General features: G+C 35.7%; 2 protein-coding genes across 3 annotated transcripts; one reads left to right on the forward strand and one right to left on the reverse strand.

Moving 5' to 3' along the window:
* Positions 1 to 1661: 1661 nt before the first annotated feature.
* On the reverse strand, positions 1662 to 18629 carry LOC108918009 (ketimine reductase mu-crystallin). Its single transcript, XM_018724848.2, has 5 exons — positions 18186 to 18629; positions 17891 to 18064; positions 8781 to 8979; positions 6672 to 6881; positions 1662 to 1895 (listed from the first exon to the last, which is right to left on the reverse strand). Exons 1-5 carry the CDS (start codon positions 18492 to 18494, stop codon positions 1810 to 1812), a joined length of 978 nt encoding a protein of 325 aa, XP_018580364.1. The 5' UTR covers positions 18495 to 18629; the 3' UTR covers positions 1662 to 1809.
* LOC108918010 lies at positions 17451 to 21557 on the forward strand. 2 transcript variants are annotated; one of them, XM_018724849.2, is made up of 3 exons: positions 17451 to 17535; positions 19445 to 19754; positions 20596 to 21557. In XM_018724849.2, the coding sequence occupies exons 2-3, from the start codon at positions 19452 to 19454 to the stop codon at positions 21121 to 21123; spliced, it is 831 nt and encodes a 276-aa protein (XP_018580365.1). In that variant the 5' UTR covers positions 17451 to 17535; positions 19445 to 19451; the 3' UTR covers positions 21124 to 21557. The 2 variants fall into 2 exon arrangements, with proteins under 2 accessions (XP_018580365.1, XP_018580366.1); XM_018724850.2 differs by lacking the exon at positions 17451 to 17535 and adding an exon at positions 19175 to 19211.
* Positions 21558 to 24015: the final 2458 nt, after the last annotated feature.

Genomic DNA, 24015 nt, shown 5'->3' on the forward strand with positions numbered 1-24015 from the left:
TAAAAAGTCTACGATAGGGTGATAGACTGTTATTATTTTTAATGGATATCTTTGTAATAAATTCTGTTCTAAAATTATGTTGTCTGTGGAATTGCCCCACTCTACCCCTCCCCAGTTCTAGAGAAGGGCTGAAAAATGCAACTTTTATGAAGCAACAGATGATCCAAATCACAGACCACCTAGACTGGCCATATGTAATTCCAATGCACGGGTACCAGTGAATGCAAAATCCGGGGAAGTGGAGTGTGGAAGGCAAACTGATCGCGCGCATCTTTAAGCAGATCCGGATTAAGTAATATTTTTATTACATATTAAACATTATATTGCATCTTATGACAAATATTCAATTTTAAGTTTGTAATTCAGAAAATAGTATATTTTAGTGTCATATTAAATAAAACTACAAAATAATTTAAATATATCTATTATCCTCTAAATAATATTAATTTATTTAATATTTGTCTTTTCGTAGATTTTACCGAATTAAATAATTTGACTTCATGATTTATTCGTACATCCATATACTTTTCACATTCAGCCCTTACAAGTTCTAATTAAATGATTACAATTCTTAGGCAAATTATCAAATTGATGTTCATGCAAATTTTCAAATATGTTCACATTCAGAAAGTTTTTTAATACATGCTAAACAATTTTATTTTTATGTAGCCTAGGTGTTCATTATTATTTAAACATTTTATTAATTTTTCTGTTTCTTAGCATATTACTACGACATCTCGTGATGGATACGTCAAACAACCACGATCTTTAATAAAAATAAATTGACTGTACTAATACTGAATCTGAAATTAGTTATGTTTGCGATTTTTTTAATTGAAAAAAATATTTAATTAATTTTCAGCTATCTGGAAATGACGGGAATTGGTAAAATTTCATAAAAATTTAACTCACATAAAGTAAATAATTACTAAATATATTTTACAGTAATTCATTCATTATTTTATAATAACAATATCACGTTAATCACTACACTATGTGGGCGAACAAAATTATAAAGCTAACCCTGGAAACTTGTGACGTTAACCGAAAAATGGCGTACATATTTACCTTTTATATATTCTTTTTTTTTTACTTACCTAAAGAAGGAAACTTTTCGCCTCTCTTCACCAACTCGATCACTTCTATTTATACAATGTTTTACAATACACTTGCCCATGATAAAACGTCTAATTATTGAAATCACAGCGATGCGTACACGTCAAATGCTAGGACACGACTGAGCGCTGGGCTCCAAATCAGGCTCCAAAGTGTTTTCACCAAAATCGCTCTATAAGCCAGTCTAGGTGGTCTGTGGTCCAAATGCTTCTGTTTTCGAGAAAATTAATAAAGAAAATTAACCATAAATGTAAACCGACCCTGTGCATCTTGTGCACGTGCATTGTGTGTTGCAGTACGTTGTACGGAGATCTTGGTTTCAGCAATGGTTTTCAGTGAATGTGTGGTGATTTTGGTGATAGAATTTGGCCCTTCCTTTAGAAGCATGTTTATTAACACATGGAAACAACTTTGAATAATTTTTGTAGAGCACATCGTCTCTTGATAAGTAATTCGTTCATTCGTTTAATTTTTATGTTACTTTTAAACGAGATTTGGATAAATTTCAGCAAAATCAAAAAAAATAACAATAACAAACTCATGAACAGTGTTAGTTTTTTTTAATACTACAAAAATATCTATGTTATAACAAAATCACTAAGTCGTCACGAGCGTATAATAAAAATTTGGAATGTGTTTACGAAGAAGGACGAAATAATCGTCCGACTCAAGAAAATTATGTCAAGTTAAGATTTATACGACGTTCTGTTTTTCGGTCTCCCTTTTTTGGTATAAATCGAAGACCAAACGAGCCATAGCCCCATCCTCCACAGCCATCCCTGAAACGAAATTTATTTTACTGCTGAATTCTTCGCTTGAAACAACGCAGCGACTTATGGCTAGAAGTATGTATAAGGTGAGCAAAATAATTAGAAAAAACGGATAAGGAGTCGTTTTCGTAAGTGAAATTACAAATTGTCGTACAAACAAAAAATGTGTGAGTGACTTTTTCTGTGGTTTTTGTTATTTGCTTGCATATGTTAATCAGTTGGAAAATAGATTTTATCTGCTCCCACTATAGTAGATAGTAGTAACAATGTATTGTTTTTAAAGAGGTAGGTGGATTTTACCGTAGAAGTTGAAGTTGCTATGGACAACGGGAGGTAAGTAAGACAACTTACCTTCCTAGGGGAAAAAAGCGGTTTCGAATTATAAATGCATATTTTGTGAACAAATAAATATAAATATTTGATGAACATTACATTTTATTAATTATTATGAATGAATATTTATAGCAGGTAATTGTACAGTTATTACATTTACAATTAGTAACATTTACACAATCTGAATAATTATTCCGTTCGCGTTTACTAATTGTCACATTGTCAAATCCTGTTGGCTATTTCATTTTTGTTACTTAAGCTGTCAGCAACATAACTTCCTGCAATTGTGGCTAATTTCCACCCACCATGTCTCTTGATTGCTAATACAACAACTCCTGTATTAGCCAGTAACGTTGCCGATGTTCTTCGGAATGATAGCTTAGATAGATATGTTTTAGGATGTTCTAGTTTCAAAAACTGTGCAATCTTATTAGGAATCACAGATAGGGTATTCTTGCCGACTTAACTATTATTTATATCCTTTACGGTGTAAATAACTTATACTTTTCACTTTGTCCATACTTAAGATCAGAGATTGAAACCCCATGCGACATCTAATTCAGGTCAACGGAACAAAAGGTAAAACTCATAGCGAGTTATGGATATTTATTTAATAATACTAGACCACTCGACTACAAATAATTAAAGTAGGTATTTGATGGGACCTTCATACAAAGTCTATAACCTTGAAACCCCCTAACCTCAACCCCATAACAACATAACCCTACAATGATGATCTTGATGGCTTCCACGACCTTGAAATGGAAAACTGAATGAACCACCATAACCTCATAAGCCCATTAACCCCAAAACCCTATGTAGTTGGGAATAGGGTTAACAGAGCAAAGAAATTCACATGATCAGGTATTTACGGTCGACTAAACTTGGAACCAAAATAGAAGTAACCCTACAACCCCGTAACTCTTCACCAGGAACTACCACAACGCCATAAACCCATGAACCCCATAACCCTATGGGACTGGCAACGCGGTGAACAGGACGAACTCACATCCGTGCTCACAAATCGACGTCTGTAAAATAAACTGACTTTCCATTATCCCACAATACCACATTAACCTTTTTCGACCCTCGCACCAAAATAAACAAATTACATCCAGATCATCGCCTTCCAAAGCCTCCATAAATAGGGCTGACCGATCCCGGGATTTTTTTTATGAGGGAAAGTGAAGTTGGCGCTTTCATTATAAATTTGCGGGATTGTTTTAATGTTTACCGCTAAAATTCCAACAGCCTACACCCTACACCGCACCGAAAGGGCTGTGATTACCAGCCCCTGAGAGGTTAAATACCAGAGAGGGAGATTTCAAATTTAATTACGGGAATAAAATTTAATGGCATTACTAGGGATTATGAGCTTCCAGTTACGCGTGGCAGCTGGAGGGGGAAGGATTCGATTCGATCTTAATGAAATCGCCTAGAGATTTATACAGGGTGTTTCACTTTTTATCTTGGTGTCTTTCAGAAATTATTTAACTATGAAAAATAATGTGGGTTTGTTTAATAGTCCAGTTGGTAGTGGTTGGGCGTGTGTCAAACCTTGATAACCCGGAAATAACTACACAGGTCTACTTTAAATGATGAGTACAATAACAGGCTAATTTGCTGACAAAGTATTTTATCAGGAAAAAAAATTATTAACAATTTAATCGTGAAAAAAAATGTTTTTAGTAGTTTTCTTTAAATAACTCAGCGGGATGACTTTGTACGAAAAAATGCTTAGGACATGATTTTCGTCAACGTCAATTTTTTAAAGTTGCTGTAAAAATGTCAATCATAAACAAAAAAGTGATAAAACTTTCGAATTTTGCAAAAAAAACGGAAAAAATAGTTGAAATGGCAGAAAATCATATTAATAATAGTGAAAAAATTTAGAAAGCGGTTTTCTAGCTTGGTTTAAGTGTTTTCTCATAAATTTTGTCGAGTCGAATTTGAATCTAGTCAGTTGAGCCTCATTACCTAAAAATTTTGCAAAAACCGCAAAATATCCCAAAAAAAAAAATGGAAATCATGAATCCCAAAAAATCTTGAACTAAATGTCATGGATATGAATTACTTCGCCACGGCGCCAATGTCTTTTTACCATAGGCGTATCTAGGGGGGAGCAGGGTGTGTACGGCCCACCCCAGAAAATAGATCTAATACGATCGTCTATCATATCGGCATATCGATAAGTCGCTGACTGCGTGACCTTTTTTTGCAATGAAATCAAAACGTGTTCATGTTTTTTAAATTTTATTTGGCAAGTTGCTGATTGCGAAAGCTTTTTTTAGAAGTTAGAGCTTGCAGTCATCCTGGGTCCACCCCAAGCAAAAATTCTAGCTACGCCTATGCTTTCTACATCGAATATCGAATGCACTTAATTCCAAAAAAGTGTCGCAGGGGTCTTCTTGAAATTCCATCTCAACAAATATCGAACGGACTGTACATCATAAACCAATCATTAACTGAAATGATTGTTGAAAAAAAATTGTAGAGAACACACCAAGAGTAAAACGCCTTTTTATTCTACTCACGCTCCAAAACAAAAGAAAGATAACTGTCATATATAACCCTCGACGCCCACACGTAGTGTTATAAGGCTACATTACGCCACAAAGAGCGTGTCAAATACTGTAAAAACACTTCGCCTCCATCCCCGTGGTTATACGTCGTTTTTCCGGAGTCGTTGCGACCTTTTTTATTTTATTACTTCCTTTTTTATCATTTTAGGCATATGTGAGGATATAACTTTATTCGAGGTTTAAAAATTTATCCCACTTCTTGCATGTGCGGTTAGATTGTTGGAGCAATCATTACACCATCAATTATGTCTTTGTTCAAGTGCAGTGGTTCGGCTTCCTCACGTGCCGTCTGAAATGTCTGAAATTTCAGTTAAATAGATCTGAAATACGTGGAGAATGCAGTTTAACGTTTTAAACAATTTTTATTAAAGTATAGTTGTTTCAGTACCTATTTATTACGTTAATGGTTTGTACAGGGTTAGTCACTATAATCTGACAACTTATTGTGAGTTTATTATTGAAACTACAAACAAGTTTTTAATACAAAAGTTTCATCTTTTTTTTTATTAATTTTTATAATACAGTATTAGAAAAACCAATTGAATAATGGAAATCACATTATAAAAAATTCATAAAAAACCTAAAACTTTTGTATAAAAAACTTTTTTATAATTTCAATAATAAACTCACAATAAGTTGTCAAATTATAGTGGCTAACCCTGAACATCTATACAGGGTGGCACAAAAATATGGAAACCCCTGAATAACTAACTCGTCAGGAGTGTATTTTCTTGAAAAAATTATAAATACAAAAGTTTTAGAATTTTTCCCTGGCTATTCAATGGCGCCCTTGTATTCGACCTTGACCTTCGAGGTCATTTCAAGGTCAAAATTGTTGTTTCAAAACTATTTTTTATTGCGGATTTGGAAAGAGCAAGAAATTTTACGTCCAAAGATGGTATTGACCATGACTTTGAAAATGACTTTGCTCTTTCTAAATCCGCAATAGTGGTCAAAGTCAAGGTCAAATCCAAGGTCACCATCAGCCAGCCACGGAAAAATCCTTACACTTTTGTCTGAAACATTTTTTCCCAAAATGCGTTCTTCGAAAGTTCTGCCGTACCGGGACTTTTGGAAGTCGACCCACATTTGACCTTGACGGTCATTGTGGTCACTTATTTTCTTCACCGTAATATTGTAACAGTTCAATTAAAAGCCTTTTTTCTCGAAAGCCGTCCACATTAGGAAGTTCTAACAAGAGTATATTATTTTTAGAAAATAAAATGGTACATTAGAAATTGGAGCCCGAATGCTAAAAAACCTAACCTCAAAAAAATTAGAACGTAAAATGTAATACGAATGTAGCATAACTAGCGCCCTCTATAAAATATACAAAAAATAATTAGACCAGCGTATTTAGCGTCCTTAAAAACCCCGGAATACCAAATATGATAAAAATATTTCGAACCGTTTGCAAATTTTCGTAAGAATTCTATTTAAAAAATTTTATTTTGTCGCTCTGCATCTCGAAAACAAGAGGAGATAGACATATAGTTCATAAAACAAGAAATTCGTATTTTTTGTCGTACTATCACCTCTTGTATTTACCGGAGGTCTTTCTGAAACACCCTGTATATGTATACTTAGAAAACACCCTGTATAAAAAAACAACATTAAGCGCGCTCACTTCCAGATGTCTGTACGCCTCCTCTGACTTAAGCCCCTTTTATAAGGAATTCTTTCATTAAAACCGATCAAACGGATCAAACTCGAGTCCCCGACCTCGCTTTAATAGTCCGATCCCTTTCCCTTACTAATGGCAGTAAATCAGGGAAGTTCGGCTGAGACAATTAACAAAGACTACGCGAGAAATTAGTGCTTTTGAAGCACCTGCCAGCAACAGCACTCAGACCCCATCGGGACGGCTTACCTAAGCTTTGGAAAACGGTGATTCGATCAGGGGCGGGTATCGGCAGCCCACCCCCGATGACATCCCCGACTTCTCCGCGGAAGTGCACCCCCAGCTTTTCCAGTCCGGAGAGGGAATCGCGGGCTCCGGCCCAGTAGTCGATGTAGACGTCTGAATTCAGGTAAAGTTGCTCGTCCAGTTCGTTGTAGTGGTTCGTCCCACATCCTACAGCTGAAATGGAAGTCGGGAGGTGATTAGAAATAATGGTAGGTCGACTTTTACTAATTAGTCAGTCGTTTTAAATTATTCAGTGGTTATAATTCGATAACCAAGGTAATTCGTTCCGCAACTACCAATACGGATACAATTATGACTGGTTGCATAACAGTTGCAATTTTTTTTGTATTATATGACTCATTTTTATTATTTTCTAAATGGCTTATTTCTTTATATTTGAGTTAAAAATGAGGGAAAGCTTTGTACGCGAGAGCGCAAATGGCTTCATTTGTCGTGCTGACTCCCAACTGTGCCAATCAAATGGCTACAGTAGGAAGCCTGCTATATTGTTGCGAGTATATATCCAATGCCGGTAAGGGCATATATCCCTAGGAGTAGTTGTTTCTCGCAACACTGACAATTAAAACATTGTCTTCGCCCTCTGTGGGTGGCAGTTGTGCAACGACGCAAAATAGCTGGTTCGTTCGTCGGTTGCCTCACCTATGACACACTGATGAGGGCTAATAAGTCCGAAACCGGTCTGTGCCTGGTGGGTAAACTGACGAACGACCCTAGCTGTTGTACGAGGTGTTGCGAGTATAATTCAATGCCGGTAGGGGCATATAGCCCTCGGAGTAGTTGAGGGAAAGCTGCCACAATACTTTATTCAATTACCAACACGTGTGTAGATTTTATTTATCTTATTCATAATGTTAGTTTAACATAATAGGTTGCAGATGATAGGGGTGCAACAGCTGGCGCCTTAAAATGCGATGTACGGTTAATACTTGCTATGCGAGTCGTCGAGTACTAATTGTGGGGTCCTCGTCAACATTTTCCAACACTGCATCTTCAACATTAGGTTCACTTGCTGACCACGTCCTGCTCCTCGAGGAATAACACTTCCCGTATCTCGCAGCCGCTGAACGTACTGTAGGATTGTATTTGCACATGGGGGGTGACTTTGTGGCCATCGTTCCCGGTACAACCTAGTCGCCGCGAACGCATTTTCTCTGGCTGCACCATACACTAACACCATATCGACACGTTCGGAAATGGTAAATGCATTGTTTTCTCGGTTCATTGTAAAACTAGCTTGTGCACATACTAAAAATTAAGCAAAGTAAGAAATAAGTATCTCGTTTCTAATGTAATCGGCACGCTATTCTTATTCTTTATTCTTTATAAAAATTATACTGTCACTATCGCGGAATTACTAAATAAAAACTTTAGTCTGGAATACTGGTACTGTAATAAATAAGTGAATAATGAATTCAATACGAATACAAAATCAGTTGACTGCACAAATTTTTTGACAATGTAACCTAACCTTCTGTTAGAATTACTAGTATTAGATTATACCGAGTTAAATTATAAGGTTGCATCTCGAGTCGCATAGAAACATTTCCAAAGTTTTTAATAAATAACATAGGGTGGGCTTTCATTTTCGTTGAATAAATGAACTTTAATTTACAAAAAAAAAAACGAGAAAATAGAACTTTTTCGTATAAGAGTTTTCTATTACAAATATCATCAGGAAACTGTAGTTTAATTTTTATAGATTATACACGCCACCGCCACACCCTGTATGCTTTGTGGGTCCCTGCAAACTCAAATGAATGATATCTGATGACAAATAAAAGATTAAATTGAGTATTTTGCAGTATTTTTGCGTGTTTTAAGTAAAATAACGGTTTTATTCTAACATTTTCCATTTTGAAACCGCCTCAGAACTCATGTAAGAAACATATTTCAGAAATTAATGACCGCTGGTCGGAGTGACCCAATTTTTTGATCCCGTCGTAGTTTCCAGCTGCATTCGAAATTAACGAGAGCAATAAAATATCGCCGCGTCGCATTTACCCACACAACGTCGACGGAGTAGCAAACAGCGAAAATAATTGCGAAACTTACCATTTATGTGAGCTCCGGCTTTTACCCATTCAAATTGAACAATAGGCGCCGTCGCATATGTTGCAGTTATTACGACGTCCGCTTCCCTTACACATTCCTCGCCGCTGGCAGCCACCCTGAATGCCTCGGTCGACAGTGTTTTATTAAGTTCGTCCACCAGTAGTCTTGCTTTCTCGACGCTGCGGCCCCAAATGCGAATCTTAAATTATTAAAGAAATTCATAGCAATTTGTTGTGGAGTTACGAACAGTTTCTTTTCGTTGTACCAGTTGCACATGTTTTCTCCAGGATACGAAACAATTTACATGACAAGACGTTGAGAATAATAAAAAAAAGTACATTTTTACCTCTTTCTTTAAGTTTTAGGCCAACCAATAGAGATTTTTTGGCACAATTAAATATTACAGTAAATTTAATGTATTTCCTTTTGAAAAATACTTAGTAAATGAAAACCCAAGTGATTTCCACAGCAAAGTCGTGAACAATTTTTTTTAAACAATAAAAACTGCAAAAAAATGACATTTTTTGCATTTCTAGGGGCAGCCCTAGAAAGAGTTGTTAGGAACTGTTTTACTAGAGAAAAACTAAATAAACAAATAAGTGAATAACTGGGCTTAGTTCTCAATAAATGATGGATTGTATTTCATAGCGTTATTATTTTATGTAGATTCAGCTGACGGTGTGATTCTGGGTTCCTGCGTTAGAGACGGGAGTCTTATTTCAGCAGTGTAGTGAATACGTTCTCAGCGATTACTTATTAAAACCCTAGTAATAAAAGTACGTCATTAGGGCAGATCTGTCTCTATAAATAAGGTGTTATTATTATTATTATTGTTATTGTGTTACTACTGAATGAATGACTGGTGACGAGAGTGGATGGTAAGGCCGAGAGGTAGTCGTGGCCCAGGGGCGCCGTATCAGGCGAGTGATACGAGAATGAATGATGAGGCCGAGGGCATTAGCCAAGGGGCTCCGTATCCAGGGGCTGAGCCGAGAGATACGAGGATGAAAGAAGTGAGCGTATGTGTGTGTAGTTCTGATTACAGGTGTTCCAGATGCATGCACAACCTACATCAGGGATGCTTATTCGAGTGACTACCCGATAGGACAGCGAGGGACGGGGCGGGGTGCCCCCGGTGAGTGTAAACCATAATTAGTTACGTATTAAGAACATACAGCAGTACTTGTTTGTTGCATATCACGAGTGATTGCCAGGAACCCTGATCACATCTCATCTGCCCATTGTTGCCTCTTGGCAGTCTGACTGCATGTTTACGTACTACACCCGTAAGGTAATCCTAATCATTAATTGTAAATAAGCTCCACTTGAAAACATACACCTAACAGAGTGATGCCAGATCTACAGATTTTTTTGGAATTGGGGAAATAGGGAATTTTGCTTTATTCTCGGGATTCTCGGGAGTCATTTTAAAAAGTATACTTAAATAACAACNTCTCGAGGCTGCGGCCCCAAATGCGAATCTTAAATTTACATGACAAGACGTTGAGAATAATAAAAAAAGTACATTTTTACTTTACCTCTTTCTTTAGGCCAACCAATGGAGATTTTTTGGCACACTTAAATATTACAGCAAATTTCATGTATCACCTTTTAAAAAATACTTAGTAAATGAAAACCCAAGTGATTTCCACAGCAAAGTCGTGAACAATTTTTTTAAACAATAAAAACTGAAAAAAAAATTACATTTTTTTGCATTTCTAGGGGCAGCCCTAGAAAGTGATGCCAGATCTTAGTCAAGGCAATGAAGCACTCAACCTCGGAATTTTTTGCACTAAGACGGATCGGAATGCGGTTTTTTGCATTCGCTTCCAAAAATTTTTTGTAGAAAATGTATCTACTTTGTATCTTATACAAACCGGAAATTGCATTGCTGCAGCCAAAAATGCATTCAAAAAATGCATTCTTTGAGACGGCTTTTGGAAGATTTAATAACTTTGTAAATAAGAGTCAGAACTGGCCCAAATCGGGTACCCGGGGGTTTTCGAGGTCGCTGATCACGATTATGATGTTCAAATTGACCCACAGCCGACCTGGAGCTCAGGAACGCCGGGGAAGGAGAGAAACTCGGCGCCCGGGGGTTTTTTGGGTCGCTGAATTCAAATATGGCATCGGCAAACACCTGTGCACCGGAACCTGGACGCGGACCTCATCTCCGAGGGTTTTCCTCACACAATCGAAAAAGACGAACCGAAAATCGTTATGGGGTGTTTTTTGGGGCGCTGAATCCGAATTTCACGTCGAAAACGACCCCCCGAACACCTGGTGACCGGAACCTGGCCCTGAACGTCATCTCCGTGGGACTGTTCCAAAATTCACGCGGGGGTTTGATTGACATTCACGGGAATGACATCGATGTCAAGATAAAGGTTCCGGTGCACCAGGTGTTGGGAGGGTCGCTTTCGACGTGAAATTCGGATTCAGCGCCCCAAAAAAAAACCCATACCGATTTTGGGTTCGTCTTCTTCGATTGTGTAAGGAAAACCCTCGGAGATGACGTTCAGGCCGAGGTTCCGGTGCACCAGGTGTCCGGAGGTATGTTTTCGGGGTGAAATTTGGATTCAGCGCCCCAAAAAAACCCCATAACGATTTTCGGTTTGTCTTTTCCGACCGTGTCTGGAAAACCATCGGAGACGACGTTCAATTGTTAAATAAATGTTCCTTTTAAACAATTTTTTTCCATATACAGTGGGTTCCGGGATGAGGTATCACACTCGTGTACACTTTTGTAACACTTGTTTATTTTTAAAGTATTCTAATAATAGAAATGAATATATATCTTATTATGAAATGCAAACTATCGTGGTTGCTTTGAATCAAACCTCAGCTGTTCACACGGAAAGCGCCAGCCAAGTGTTTATTTGCCCTTGAGATAATATAATTTATGAGCATATAACGTAGCCCAGAATGCCGAAACTAAGAGAGGTTATTCTCTGTGACAGTGGTGCCTGGCCAGCGCCCGAATAAGGTTGATTATTAAATGTGTGTGCTAGCTTGAACACATATGTTTAATGATTTGTGAATTTGTGAGTAACATGCCATATTCGTTTATGATTATATCAACTATAGCACATTACATTAAGAATGCTATGTCCTTGGTTTAAATTCGCAGCTTCTGATAGAAGAATTGGCACTAAAGAAAGTTATAATAACCAATCATTTTGCAAGAGCGATTGGTATCTTACATTTGTCCATAAAGGGGGCTGAACAGCAACAACTTATTAAAATTACAGGGCAGAGTTTAAACAGGCAATTGATCAAGCTTTGCTTACATTTATTAGAAAGAAAGCATACCGTCTGGTATTTGTAAACAGCTCAAGTGGCCACTTAACGCCCATTAATTTTAATTAGATTAGAGAAATTTCAGACAGACCCTTTTATACCTAAACTTTGACAAGAGATCATTATGTATTGGAGAAAATAGCCCGATTGTGTCACCTTAGTCAAGGTGAGGGGTCCAATAAATTGGTGGACGTCAAAACAAGGGCGGGAAATCAAGACATGGGCCTGGACGCAACGGAATCGAGCAGTTCTGGATAAGCAATAGCATACATAGATATCCTCACGACGTTTTTGTTCCTCAACGGGTTGTTTTTATTTATATAAATTGACCCTCTTTACATGTGTGTGACCGTACCGTGAAAACGTGAATTATGCCACAATTGAATATTCGGTGAGTTTTGGTCTTAATAAGTAAAAAATTAAACTAAACCGCTAGGGTCTACAGCTCGAGGCACAATGAATTCTTTCAATCCCAATTCTTAAACATAAAAATGTATCTTAATAATAATATAAACAAATACAAATCTGTCATCTCAGCGGAATGAGCTAAATAGTCGGCTGGAGACGCACGTAGACCACATCAGCGATGTATACCGGATGTCCCAGGCAGTGATTACTTTATTTACACCATTTATGAGAAATTATAGTCTATTTATATACCTTGAGAGCTTTGCTTACTGAGCATACCTATTTGTTAGAAATTATAACTAATTCAATAACTTGTGAGTCTTCTTACTGAGCATTCTTATTTAGTATTGATTGACATTGCTATATTATCTTGAAAATAATAATTGTTAGAAGTGTTATATTAATTTACGTTGTCAATCTTACTGAGAAGTTATACAGGGTTTTAGAAGTTTGACTGTCTTAATTTTAACAGATGATAGAATACATTAAATTAAACAAAAAAACCTTATACGACATGGGTCCTAAACTCAACCATTTCCGAGAAAAAAATTGTCAATCCCACTTGATGTACAAAAGTTCGTTTAATTAAGGAATATTGACATAACTGCGTGCATAGAATACCATAAAATTCAATGTTTATCCCCTTTTTGAACTTCTTTATGCTTAATTCCAAAAAATAACCCCACCACACAAAAAAAAAGTTGTCTGAAATGTACATGCGACATATGATTTCCGATGTATTTTCGCTCGCTGAACACGAATCCGGAGTCAGAATTGCTCCATCACCCTTCAATTTTCAGCAAAACGCTGAAGAATCTTCTGAAAAATGAAAATTTTCCTTTTTGGTAAGTAGGTACCTAAATTATTTTTAATACGTATGATTATTTGGACGACGTGATTCTATGGGTACTTTAATTACATATTTTTCAATTTCATAATTTGATTAAAAATCAAGTTCATGTTTTAACAGATTCATAATTAGTAAAATTCGAGCTAAAATTTAAACACGACACTATCTTCGTACTTCAAAATCGATTATTTAATTTCTTTAAAAACTGGAAATGTTTCACAACAGTTGTTTACATTTTTCTTATTCTGGAACAAGTCTGCTGCGTTCACACGTGGTCTGCATCAGCTGTGTAGTGTTAGGTTAAGCGCTGTTGTCACGTTGTGATGAAACTCCCCAATATTAATTAATACTCGCTGTATTTTGAAAAGTGTTAATCTTACCCTCCTGTAATATACAACTTTTTTGTTCATTTATCTCTTGCTGAAGTAATGGCAGTCAAACTTCTTACACCCAGTATATTTGATTTTACGAGCGTCACTAATTAGACTGCATATTCAATTGAAGAAAGAATTAAGTATCTTTTGCATAGATTAGTAAAGTCATATTTCAAGATATATACTCAGTATAGTAAATTGTCATTTGAGTAACAATAAGGGTTAAGTACATATTACAGAAAGGATTAATTTGTGTTAGTAACTGTTGATGAATTGGTATTACGAATTAAGTTGCTAAATCTGCACAGCTGATAGGCCAGCTACTAGTAAGTTTGATGAACTTTTAATGTGAATAAGTTGTCTATGCATTTGACGCACTTTACTGTTTTGCTCGTCAGTACTGACAGTGTAGAGCTCAATGTTTTTTGTGTACGTTGCTTATTGATTGTGCAGTAGATATATTACACCTTATATACAGGGATGGCCAGAAGTACGGAATAAAATTCATATTTTTTGAATGAGTTATTTTTTTTAAAACGCCGAAACACGTTAACTGATTTTGATTTTTTTCCCATCTTTCGGTTATATAATAATTAATTTTTCTTCAACCCCCTAACCCCCAGCTACCCCTACTTTTTTTTCAAATGGAAACATAAGGCATGAGGGGGCTCGTTGAAAAGCTTATAGAAAACCGAATCCAGCCATACCAAATAAACAAGTTTTATTTTTTCAATAGCAAGGTTTTTAGGGTTGTATAAAACACCTACTTAACAAGTGAAATAAAATTTAATTATCTTCAGTGTTATCCTCCATGAATTTGCACAGAATAAAATAAAGAATTTGAAACTGTACCTATCACTGCTAACGCAAAAAAGATATATTTTTTATGTTGCGTTTTTTTGGCACCACTTACTTGCCAGGCTTTCTGGTTAATTTTTCGCTTTAGTTGTAAATTGGAGTTCGAAACGTTACTATTGTGTCAAAATCAAGTTATTTACTGAATTGCAATGGTATTGTCGGAAAGGCAACGCATCGAAATCTTGATATTGCTTGGATGTGGAGACAAAATAAGAAGTCAGGCTGAAGTGCGCGATTTATTTAATGCGAAATATCCCGAAAACCAAATCTCGCAAGGGACAGTTAGTAAAATATTTCACAAATTTGAGGAACACGGTACAGTACAGACTTTGCCCAAAACTGGACGGGCACGTGCTTTGAATGAAGAAAAGAAATTAGACATTGCATTAGAACTTGTTGAAAATCCTCATACTTCAACTGTTTCATTGGCCCGCAATCACGATGCTTCTCGAACTGCAATTCGAATGTTTCTGAAACAAGAGAAATACCACCCCTATAAGGTATGTCTTGTCCAAGAGCTTTTGGAAGACGATTATGATAGGCGATTACAATTTTGTGAGGAAATGATGAGACGGTGTGACGACAATAATGGTTTTCAACGAGACGTACTTTTTTCGGATGAAGCTACGTTTTATTTAAATGGAGTGGTTAACAGGCACAACTATCGCTTTTGGTCCCAGGAAAATCCACACTGGACATGCGAATCGCATACGCAGCATCCACAAAAAGTTAATGTATGGGCAGGTATCATCAACAACAGAATCTTGGGCCCATTCTTTTTTGAAGAAAATCTTACTGCCGCACGCTACCTGGATTTCCTAACATTTGACCTGATACCTGCTCTAGCTGTGATTTTCCCTCATGAAATTGATCCAGATATACCGAATGAAAGAATTTGGTTCCAACAAGATGGCGCTCCCCCACATTTTGGTATTGATGTTCGAAGATACTTAGATGAAATGTTTCCAAATCGCTGGATTGGTAGACGGGGTACAGTTGAATGGCCGCCAAGATCCCCCGACTTAACACCCCTGGATTATTTTCTTTGGGGATATTTGAAAGAAAGAGTCTACCAGGACAGACCGGATAATATTGAGAATTTAAAGAACAAGATTAGGGCGGAGATGCATAATTTACCAGCTGAAGTCATTCAGAATGCTGTGGACAGCTTTTACTATCGTCTTGGAGAATGCCAAATAGTGAATGGAGGACATTTTCAGCATTTGCGACATTGAGTTTATTTTTGTAAATTATCTAGTTGTTTCAATTTCTAAATGAAAAAAAACTTGTTATTGAAAAAATAAAACTTGTTTATTTGGTATGGCTGGATTCGGTTTTCTATAAGCTTTTCAACTAGCCCCCTCGTGCCTTATGTTTCCATTTGAAAAAAAAAGTAGGGGTAGCTGGGGGTTAGGGGATTGAAGAAAAATTAATTATTATATAACCGAAAGATGGGAAAAAATCAAAATCAGTAAACGTATTTCGGCGTTTTAAAAAAAATTTACTCATTCAAAAGATATGAATTTTATTCCGTACTTCTGGCCATCCCTGTATGTTTAATGTTAAATGGACACCGACATATTTATAAATAGAAGCGAAGTACATTGACATACATTTGTTAACTAGGTAATAGGGTGCTCAAGTATGTTTTTAAATCATTTTTATTTCATCTTACAATCACAATGGTCAAGTCCTGACCTGCCCCGACAAGAAACCATTTGTCTGAGGTACCTATTTACGTTTTTCTTTAGTTACACATATAATTATTTGCGCTCGCAAGAGAGGTAGAGTAGTTTCAAAATCTTATGAGCCGCGAAATGCGCGAAAGGCGTGGCGTATCCGCATAATTCTTCTAATAAGCACGTTGTGAAAACATTGACTCAGAACTATACCATGTGCATCATTACAAGTAGAAATGAACTAAGGCGCTCTGCCATCAATAAAGTCAACTGGCAACGTTCGTTATATATATTTCTATTGCTTAAATTAAAATAATAAAGAATAGGGCATTTTATTATGATTGTAATAGGATCAAAGGCTTGTTTACGCTACGAAAGCTCGAGATAGGCTGTGAATAATAGATGTTATGTTTTTAGAATGTAGAATAATTTAGGCGACGCTCGGAATTATGTTTCTGCGCATATGAAGGTCAAAGCTCATAAGATTCTGAAACAACTCTAACAAATATATTCACATGTTGTCAACCTAATAATCGACGACCGATTTCCACCCTTGTCACTCTTTTCAATCCTTTATTTTCCCTTATGAAAAACTCAAAATCTTACAAATTGCGAGCAAAATTATAAGCAATTTTGTAATAATATTAAGTTATTTGTTATACCTATTTGTTCGTATTATTTTATGTTGCATATTTTTATATTATTAAAAACATTATTAGCAGTTAGTAAAGAAATATTACTAAAATTTTGAAATAACATTTGATTGGCTACAGAATAGGGATGCGAAATTTTCTATGTAAATGTTTGGAATGAAAATATCACTTACAATTTTCATGAACATTTTTGAGATATGTACCTACTTTCCCCTCCATAAACAAATTATTTTAACAGCCATTATAACGGCATTATAGAAATAAATCACTGAACGATTTTTAATGTATAAAGGACGCCGTTGAGGTTATTAAACGACACTTCACGTAAGTAAGTAGGTATAGCAGGAAACTGAAAGTAAAATATTTATGTTATCGCGTATGTCAGTAATATTATCAAACGCGTGGGTTAGTTTTGCATCATGCAAAGCTATCATTGTAGTTTTGCTGCTGAAGCACTTTCCATGGCAGTTTCTTCCCTTTCTCTCACTTCACATGAAATATTTGCGGTCATCATATGTCATATGCATGATAACTCTCTACTCAACTTGTCGTCACTCGCCAGAGTCGTCAGTAATTAGTTATTGTGCATGTGCAGTTTGGTTCGCATCTGCTAATCAACAAATAAAAAAGCTGGTAAGAGGATTCTTCTTCTCATTTTTATTTTGTCTCTGTTCACGAACACTTTTCTCGATGTATACCTATTTACTTAAAATTATTTTTTCGTCTTACTGCACCACAAATATTACGATATACTTCATGTAATTGTAATTGCGTAAATTAGCACAAGAATCATACAAATTCAAGTATTGTACGAGTTGAAAAATATATTTATATGCTCGTGATATTAACGAGATTTTTTAAAAGAAAACATGTTAAAAGGCTTCATATAACAGCTTGAATTATGCTATCCGTAATATACCGTATAAGTAGGTAACCGCGCAAAAGATAAACAATGATAAATATTATAGGAAATATTAAGTTTACTTACTTCTTTGAAATTAAAAAAATTGTAAAACGCCTCAGCGTGTACCCTCCCTTGAGCCCCATACCCGAGAATGGCTAGAACGTTACACTTTTTATTATTTTTGCTGAAAATATGTTTAGTAGCAACCGCTGAAGCTGCTGCTGTTCTCCACTTTGTTATTTGTGTGCCCCCAATACTCTGCAACAAAATAACTTAGTTTGTTTACGCCATAAACTATAATTAATTAAGTACCTATAATACATGAATATTCGTTATATATTTATTTTACAATAATAAAATAATAGTCCTCCAAACCTACAGCTTTTAAAATTCCGGTGGTTTCGTCAAAAATCATAATGTTTGCGTTGATAGTCGGAAGGGGTTTCTCCATATCGGCATTGCTTTTAAACATAGTCACTAATTTGCAGGCCAAAGCGCCGTACGTTTTGTCTTCCAAATATCCAGGCATGGTCAGTAACAAATTGTCGGAGTTCAATAGTTCGGTGTTGACCCGCGCTTTTTGAACTACCCGCCCCTGCGAAACTCTCAACATGGCGGTTTCCACCGCGCGGAAAGTATCGTTCCAGTTCAGTAAATCGGACACCTGTTCTTCAGTGATGATTATCATGTTTTGAGTTAGAATATTCTTTCTCTCTATTTTCCAAATGGATAAGTACCAATTTATCTTAGTTTCGTTAGTTCGATAATTATTAACAACAAAAAACCAGGAAGTTGGCTGCAAACCACAAACCACCGATGTAAACAAAAAGCGTGTTTTCACAGACATCCTCCAAAACAAACAGAAGTAAATCATTTTGGAAAAAAGTAAGTTTATATCAAAAATGTGTCTCCAAAGCCTTTATTATAAAAAGTTAACAAGGAATCGATGGAGTCTAATCACCTTTTTGGTCGAACATGACGATTGCCCTAAGTTACGTGATCTAAGACTTTACTTTTAAAACGGTCTTGTTATACTCTTAATGACTTCTTTTCGTTATGAAATTGGTAAACTATTAATACAAATTTAAATATAGCAACAGAAGATATAATTATGTAGAACTCTAGATATTAATAAAATTATCATAAACGAAGAGATAAACAAACCCCTCCCGCTTATGACTTCTCTTTCTGTGCCCCCGTCAATTCGCACTCTAACAAAACACGGTAGACTCCACTGTGTATATAGCTCATTGATTAAATGTTAGTTCTCGAAAAATAACTTAAACGCAAAATATTCCTGTGAATCTTTAATAAACGTTTGACAGGCGTTTGACGATTGACGATGACGATTTAAAAAAAGTGACAGACGACAAATCCATTTATGACAAAAATTACAAAAATCGCGGTTAGTATAAATAAAATAAATATGTGAAACGTTTAAAAACAACTACAAAAAGATGTATTCATGTTATTACGTTTCATTAACAAGTGTCATTTCATTTTGATTGATGTGAATTTTAGCAAAACAAAGCAATATTGCTATTGTGTACACGACATTTACAGACCTATTTACCGTTCATATATTACCAAAGAGTAAGTGATTACGTTTACATATGTAACTAATTAAAATACATTTAGTTTCAAAATGCATTCCACCTGGCGAAATCAGACCGATGGCATGGATGACATATGGGCCCTATCGGAAATGGAAGGCGTAGGAAGCCGCGAGATAGAGGAACCTCCGCCAGCAACGATTCTGGAGTACAGAGCTCAGATGGCAGCGAATAATACTGGGAGTGTTTACGACAATCCCATGTTTGGCGATGGGGACGTTACTTATGTTATGCCGGGACGAGGCCGGGGAGGATTCAGGACAATGATGCGACCAGGGGCCTCACAGCTTTCTGATAATTCTGTGACTGAGGATGTACAAAGGAAAATTCGACAGGTGGGTGCCAGTTTTACCGATAAGGATAATGCTTTTGCGCCTCCAGACTGGACATTGCGGGTGTTAGGGTCAATATAACGTGAAAGTGAGAATCTGAGAATGTAGTATGCATTTAATTGACACAATATGACAGAATGTCAAGAAGTAAAACTGTGCAGTTTCGGTTATCTCTGTTTTTGAACTTGAAAAACAATAGAACATAGCAAAAATTGTGGTCTTGTATGTGGGGTTAGATATCTTTTGCATATCCAGATTTCTTGTATCAAAGAACATTGTTCAACTTCATTTGATATTTTTTAGAAAAAAATTTTGGTTTTGTTTGTATTAGCTTAATATCTTTAAAATTTATTCTTGTTTATTTTTAAAATCGATTTAAAAAGGAGAGTTTATTGCACAATATTTCGTAGTATTACTTGATTTACAATATTTTACTGTTAAATAACTCCAGTAGGCACAAACTTTTTAAAGTTTTAAAAACATTAATTTTAGGGTTGTTCCGGTTGTGACAAATAACTAAACATTTTTTTCAAAAACTCATCAAAAGTCGAGATTTTTGCGACACAAATCAAATAAAATTTTGAGGTTATAGAACAAATATGCATGTAATTATAAGTAATTATTTCTCACCAACAGAACGTTATCACAGTAGGTATCAAACAATTCAGTAAGGGCATACATTTTTGTTTTTTGGAGATGAAGGATTGTGACTTTGAGCAAGTCAGCCATATTAAAAACGAGTAGAATCTTTCTGTCCTCCGAATACAGAAAGACAAATGCAGATTTAAAATTTGATACAAATAATTGACACTAGCGAATGCGAATACGTATTTTACTATTTCAGGTGGCGGGCATGGGCTATTCCAACGCACTAATAGAGCAAGGGGTCAGGGCTATGACTATCGCCAACGAAAAAAACAAAACCCCAACCTCTGAGACAACCAGCACTTCGAAAACTTCATCTCCGTACAAAGTGGCACATCCGAACTCTCCCTTGATAGAAAGAAGCTCTTCCACTTGCTCCTCCTTGAGTTCGATTTCGCCACATCCGGTGACGAACGGAGAGTCTGGTCCTCCGCCCCCGTTGAGCGTCATGCGCCAGAGAGCCGCAGAGGAAAGAGCGAAATCCAAACAAAAGGCCTCCGAGAACGCTTCTTCGCCGAAAACCAAATCGTCCACCATTAAAAAGAGTGAGAAATCTCCAAGTCTGAGGTCTCCTTGTAACGGAAAGAGGACCGCTTGGCAAAGAACCAGTCCGGGTTCTGATGACGGTTCCTGGAGGCGACAAGACGGTAACAGTGCCGATAGATTTTTCAAGTCACAGTCTAACGGTTTTAACCTAAATTGCGACGATTTTCCCGCTCTAAAGTGAGCCATAATATTTCTTTTGCTGTTTTTGCGTTGGTGGATTGTTATTTATGGAAATTAATGCGTATTAAAGAGAAATTGACGTACTAGGTGTACTTTTCCTTTTACTTGTGGACTTTTTTTTTGGCGACTGATGAGATTTTGGACGGATAATTATTAAAGTGGAATATTTTTCTAACGATTTTTTATCGATGGTCGAATTTTTTTGTGTCGGTCTGGAAAACCGGGAAAACCTCGGTGAATTTTTCCTATTTTCCTGGATTTTGTTTTGATTCCAGCTGTAATCGGTTGCGATATGACTGGACGTCAGTGGGTTAGTTATTAACGCTCCCGTTTCCATTTTTGTTATATACAGGGTGTCCAGATTTGCAGAAACCGAACTTACTTGGTGGTAGAACTCTTCAGAATAAGCAAAAAGTTTTTTTAAAATGCGTGTTATTGGTTCTTGTGTTTTTACTTTATTTTAAAAGTTAAAAATTAACATTCTTCTTTTTTTTTAAGAAAATTAAGAAAAAATTAATGATTTTTAGAATTAATTGAAGAACATACAACAAAAAAATTAGGAGCTTAATTAAATTTTGCTCCAAATTCCCAAAACTTGACCAGAATTTTGAGTTTTTCGCACAAAAGCGGCCTCTTGCGTTTTTTTATTTTCTCGTTTGAAAAAACCCAAATCTTAAAATTGTGGTTTTAAATAAGTGAAAAACCCTGAGGACGGGACAGAATTTTTCCCAAACCGTCCAGTTTCACCCACCCCGAATGATTCTAGTCCATCGCTATCGTTTTCATTCTTATAAAGAATACAATTTTTTATACATTTTCTACATGTTTTTGAACACATCAAAAAATATATATTTTTTAGAAATTTCAACTTGAACACCCTGTATCTCGGAAATTAAACACCTCTGGACCTGTATGCTAATAGAATTAGGCAAAAAGTCCCTCTTTAAAAAAAAATACACTTTATATTTCGATACTTACTTAATATTCAGACGAGCAAAAATTATTAGATAATTTTTTTTTTATTCAAATTTTGTGAAAATAAGGTTCAAACTTTATGGCAGCTACTGTATCGTTTTTGAAATAATATTTATGAAGGAGAGATAAACAAAAAAATTGGAAATGTGGCGATTGAAAAATGGCAATTATAGAACATGTTTTCCTGGGAAATTCTTCAAATCTAACTGGAAAACTTTGAATTTTTTTGTTGTATAGTCCAATTAAATGGGCCTTTAAATCGTATTCGTTGCCTTTAACTTTGCAAATTCAGAATCGTCGAAATATAATCCTACATCTCATTTTTTTTAACTTCACAGTAAAAATTTTCGACGAATCCTTGTTAAAGTGAAATTTCTCTATCAATGACTGAATTTTTTCCGTATGTTGCCAAAGTTTTGATGCAACAATGTATCTCTCTTTTAAAACAGGGTGTCCCACCGGAAACTGCATTGATCGATATCTAGGAAAGTATTGCCCCGAAAAATTTGAACATTTGGCAACATGGCAATGTCCCTAGGGCGAACACAACTAAAATATCTAGAACTCTCCAGCGCTTCCGGTTATACCAACTTGGTTATTTTAAATGGGACACCCTATATATTATTGGTTTTTCGGGTTCTATATGAAATTTGAAGGTCACTTTATTAAATATTCCCTGTACCTAGGAGATATAGATTTTGAGATATTAATTTTTAAAGAAAAAATTTGACAGACGCAAGGGTCCGTGGAGATACTAGTAACTTTTTTCAGGACCGTGATATCAGGCGGATTTTTGGTACCTGTAAAGGGCATAGGTAACGCTAAATTATGGTATACCAACAAATTTAAACATTTAAAACTAGGTGTTTCATTTTTGCAGTTACATTTTGATAACTTCGAACAGCTATAACTTTGTTCACTTAAATGGAACACCCTGTATTTTTTTACTCGGTCGTATGCAGGTTGAAATTTCCTTTCAAGCCATATAATTACCATTACTACTTTTAGAGATATTTGCAATTTTCTATTTTTTGGACACTTTCTCTTATCAGACCTGTTGTCAAATTGGCCATGACCAGAAACACTCCAAAACAATTGAAATGACACTTGTCAAGTTAGTTGTCAAATGATTGTTGTGTCTGAATAGTTTTTGCTGAAAATTTAAATAAAAATGCCTGGGGATCGTTTAAATTATACTTATGAGGATTATTTTAATTTGTTGTTATTTATGAAAAAAAGCAGCAGATTATATATCCTCATTAGTATAATTTAAACGATCCCCAGGCATTTTTATTTAAATTTTCGGTAAAAACTATTCTGACACAACAATATTTTGACAACTAACTTGACAAATGTCATATTATTTCAATTGTTTTTGGAGTGTCTCTGGTCATGGCCAACTTGACAACAGGTTTGCTACGAGAAAAACTGTCAAAAAAATATAAAACTGCAAATATCTCTAAAAGTAGTAACAGCAACCCTAACAATGCTTATAAGGCTTGAAAGGAAATTTCAATCTGCATACGACCGAGTAAAAAATATAGGGTGTTCCATTTAAGTTAACAAAGTTATAGCTATTTGAAGTTATCAAAATGTAACAGCAAAAATGAAACACCTAATATTAAATGTTTTAATTTGTTGGCATACCATAATGTAGTGTTACCTATGCCCTTTAAAGCTACCAAAAATCCGCTTGATATCCTGCTCCTGCATCTCCGCAGACCCTTGCATCTGTCAAATTATCTCTTTCAAAATTAATATCTCAAAATCTATAACTCCTAAGTATAGGGAATATTTAATAAAGTGACCCTCGAATTTCACGTAGAATACAAATATGCAATAATATATAGGGTGTCCCATTTAAAATAACAAAGTTGGTGTCGACTTCCGGTATAACTGGAGGTGCTAGAGAGTTCTA

Source organism: Anoplophora glabripennis, unplaced genomic scaffold, assembly GCF_000390285.2.
Source record: "Anoplophora glabripennis isolate ALB-LARVAE unplaced genomic scaffold, Agla_2.0 scaffold90, whole genome shotgun sequence".
Taxonomy (NCBI): Eukaryota; Metazoa; Arthropoda; class Insecta; order Coleoptera; family Cerambycidae; genus Anoplophora; species Anoplophora glabripennis.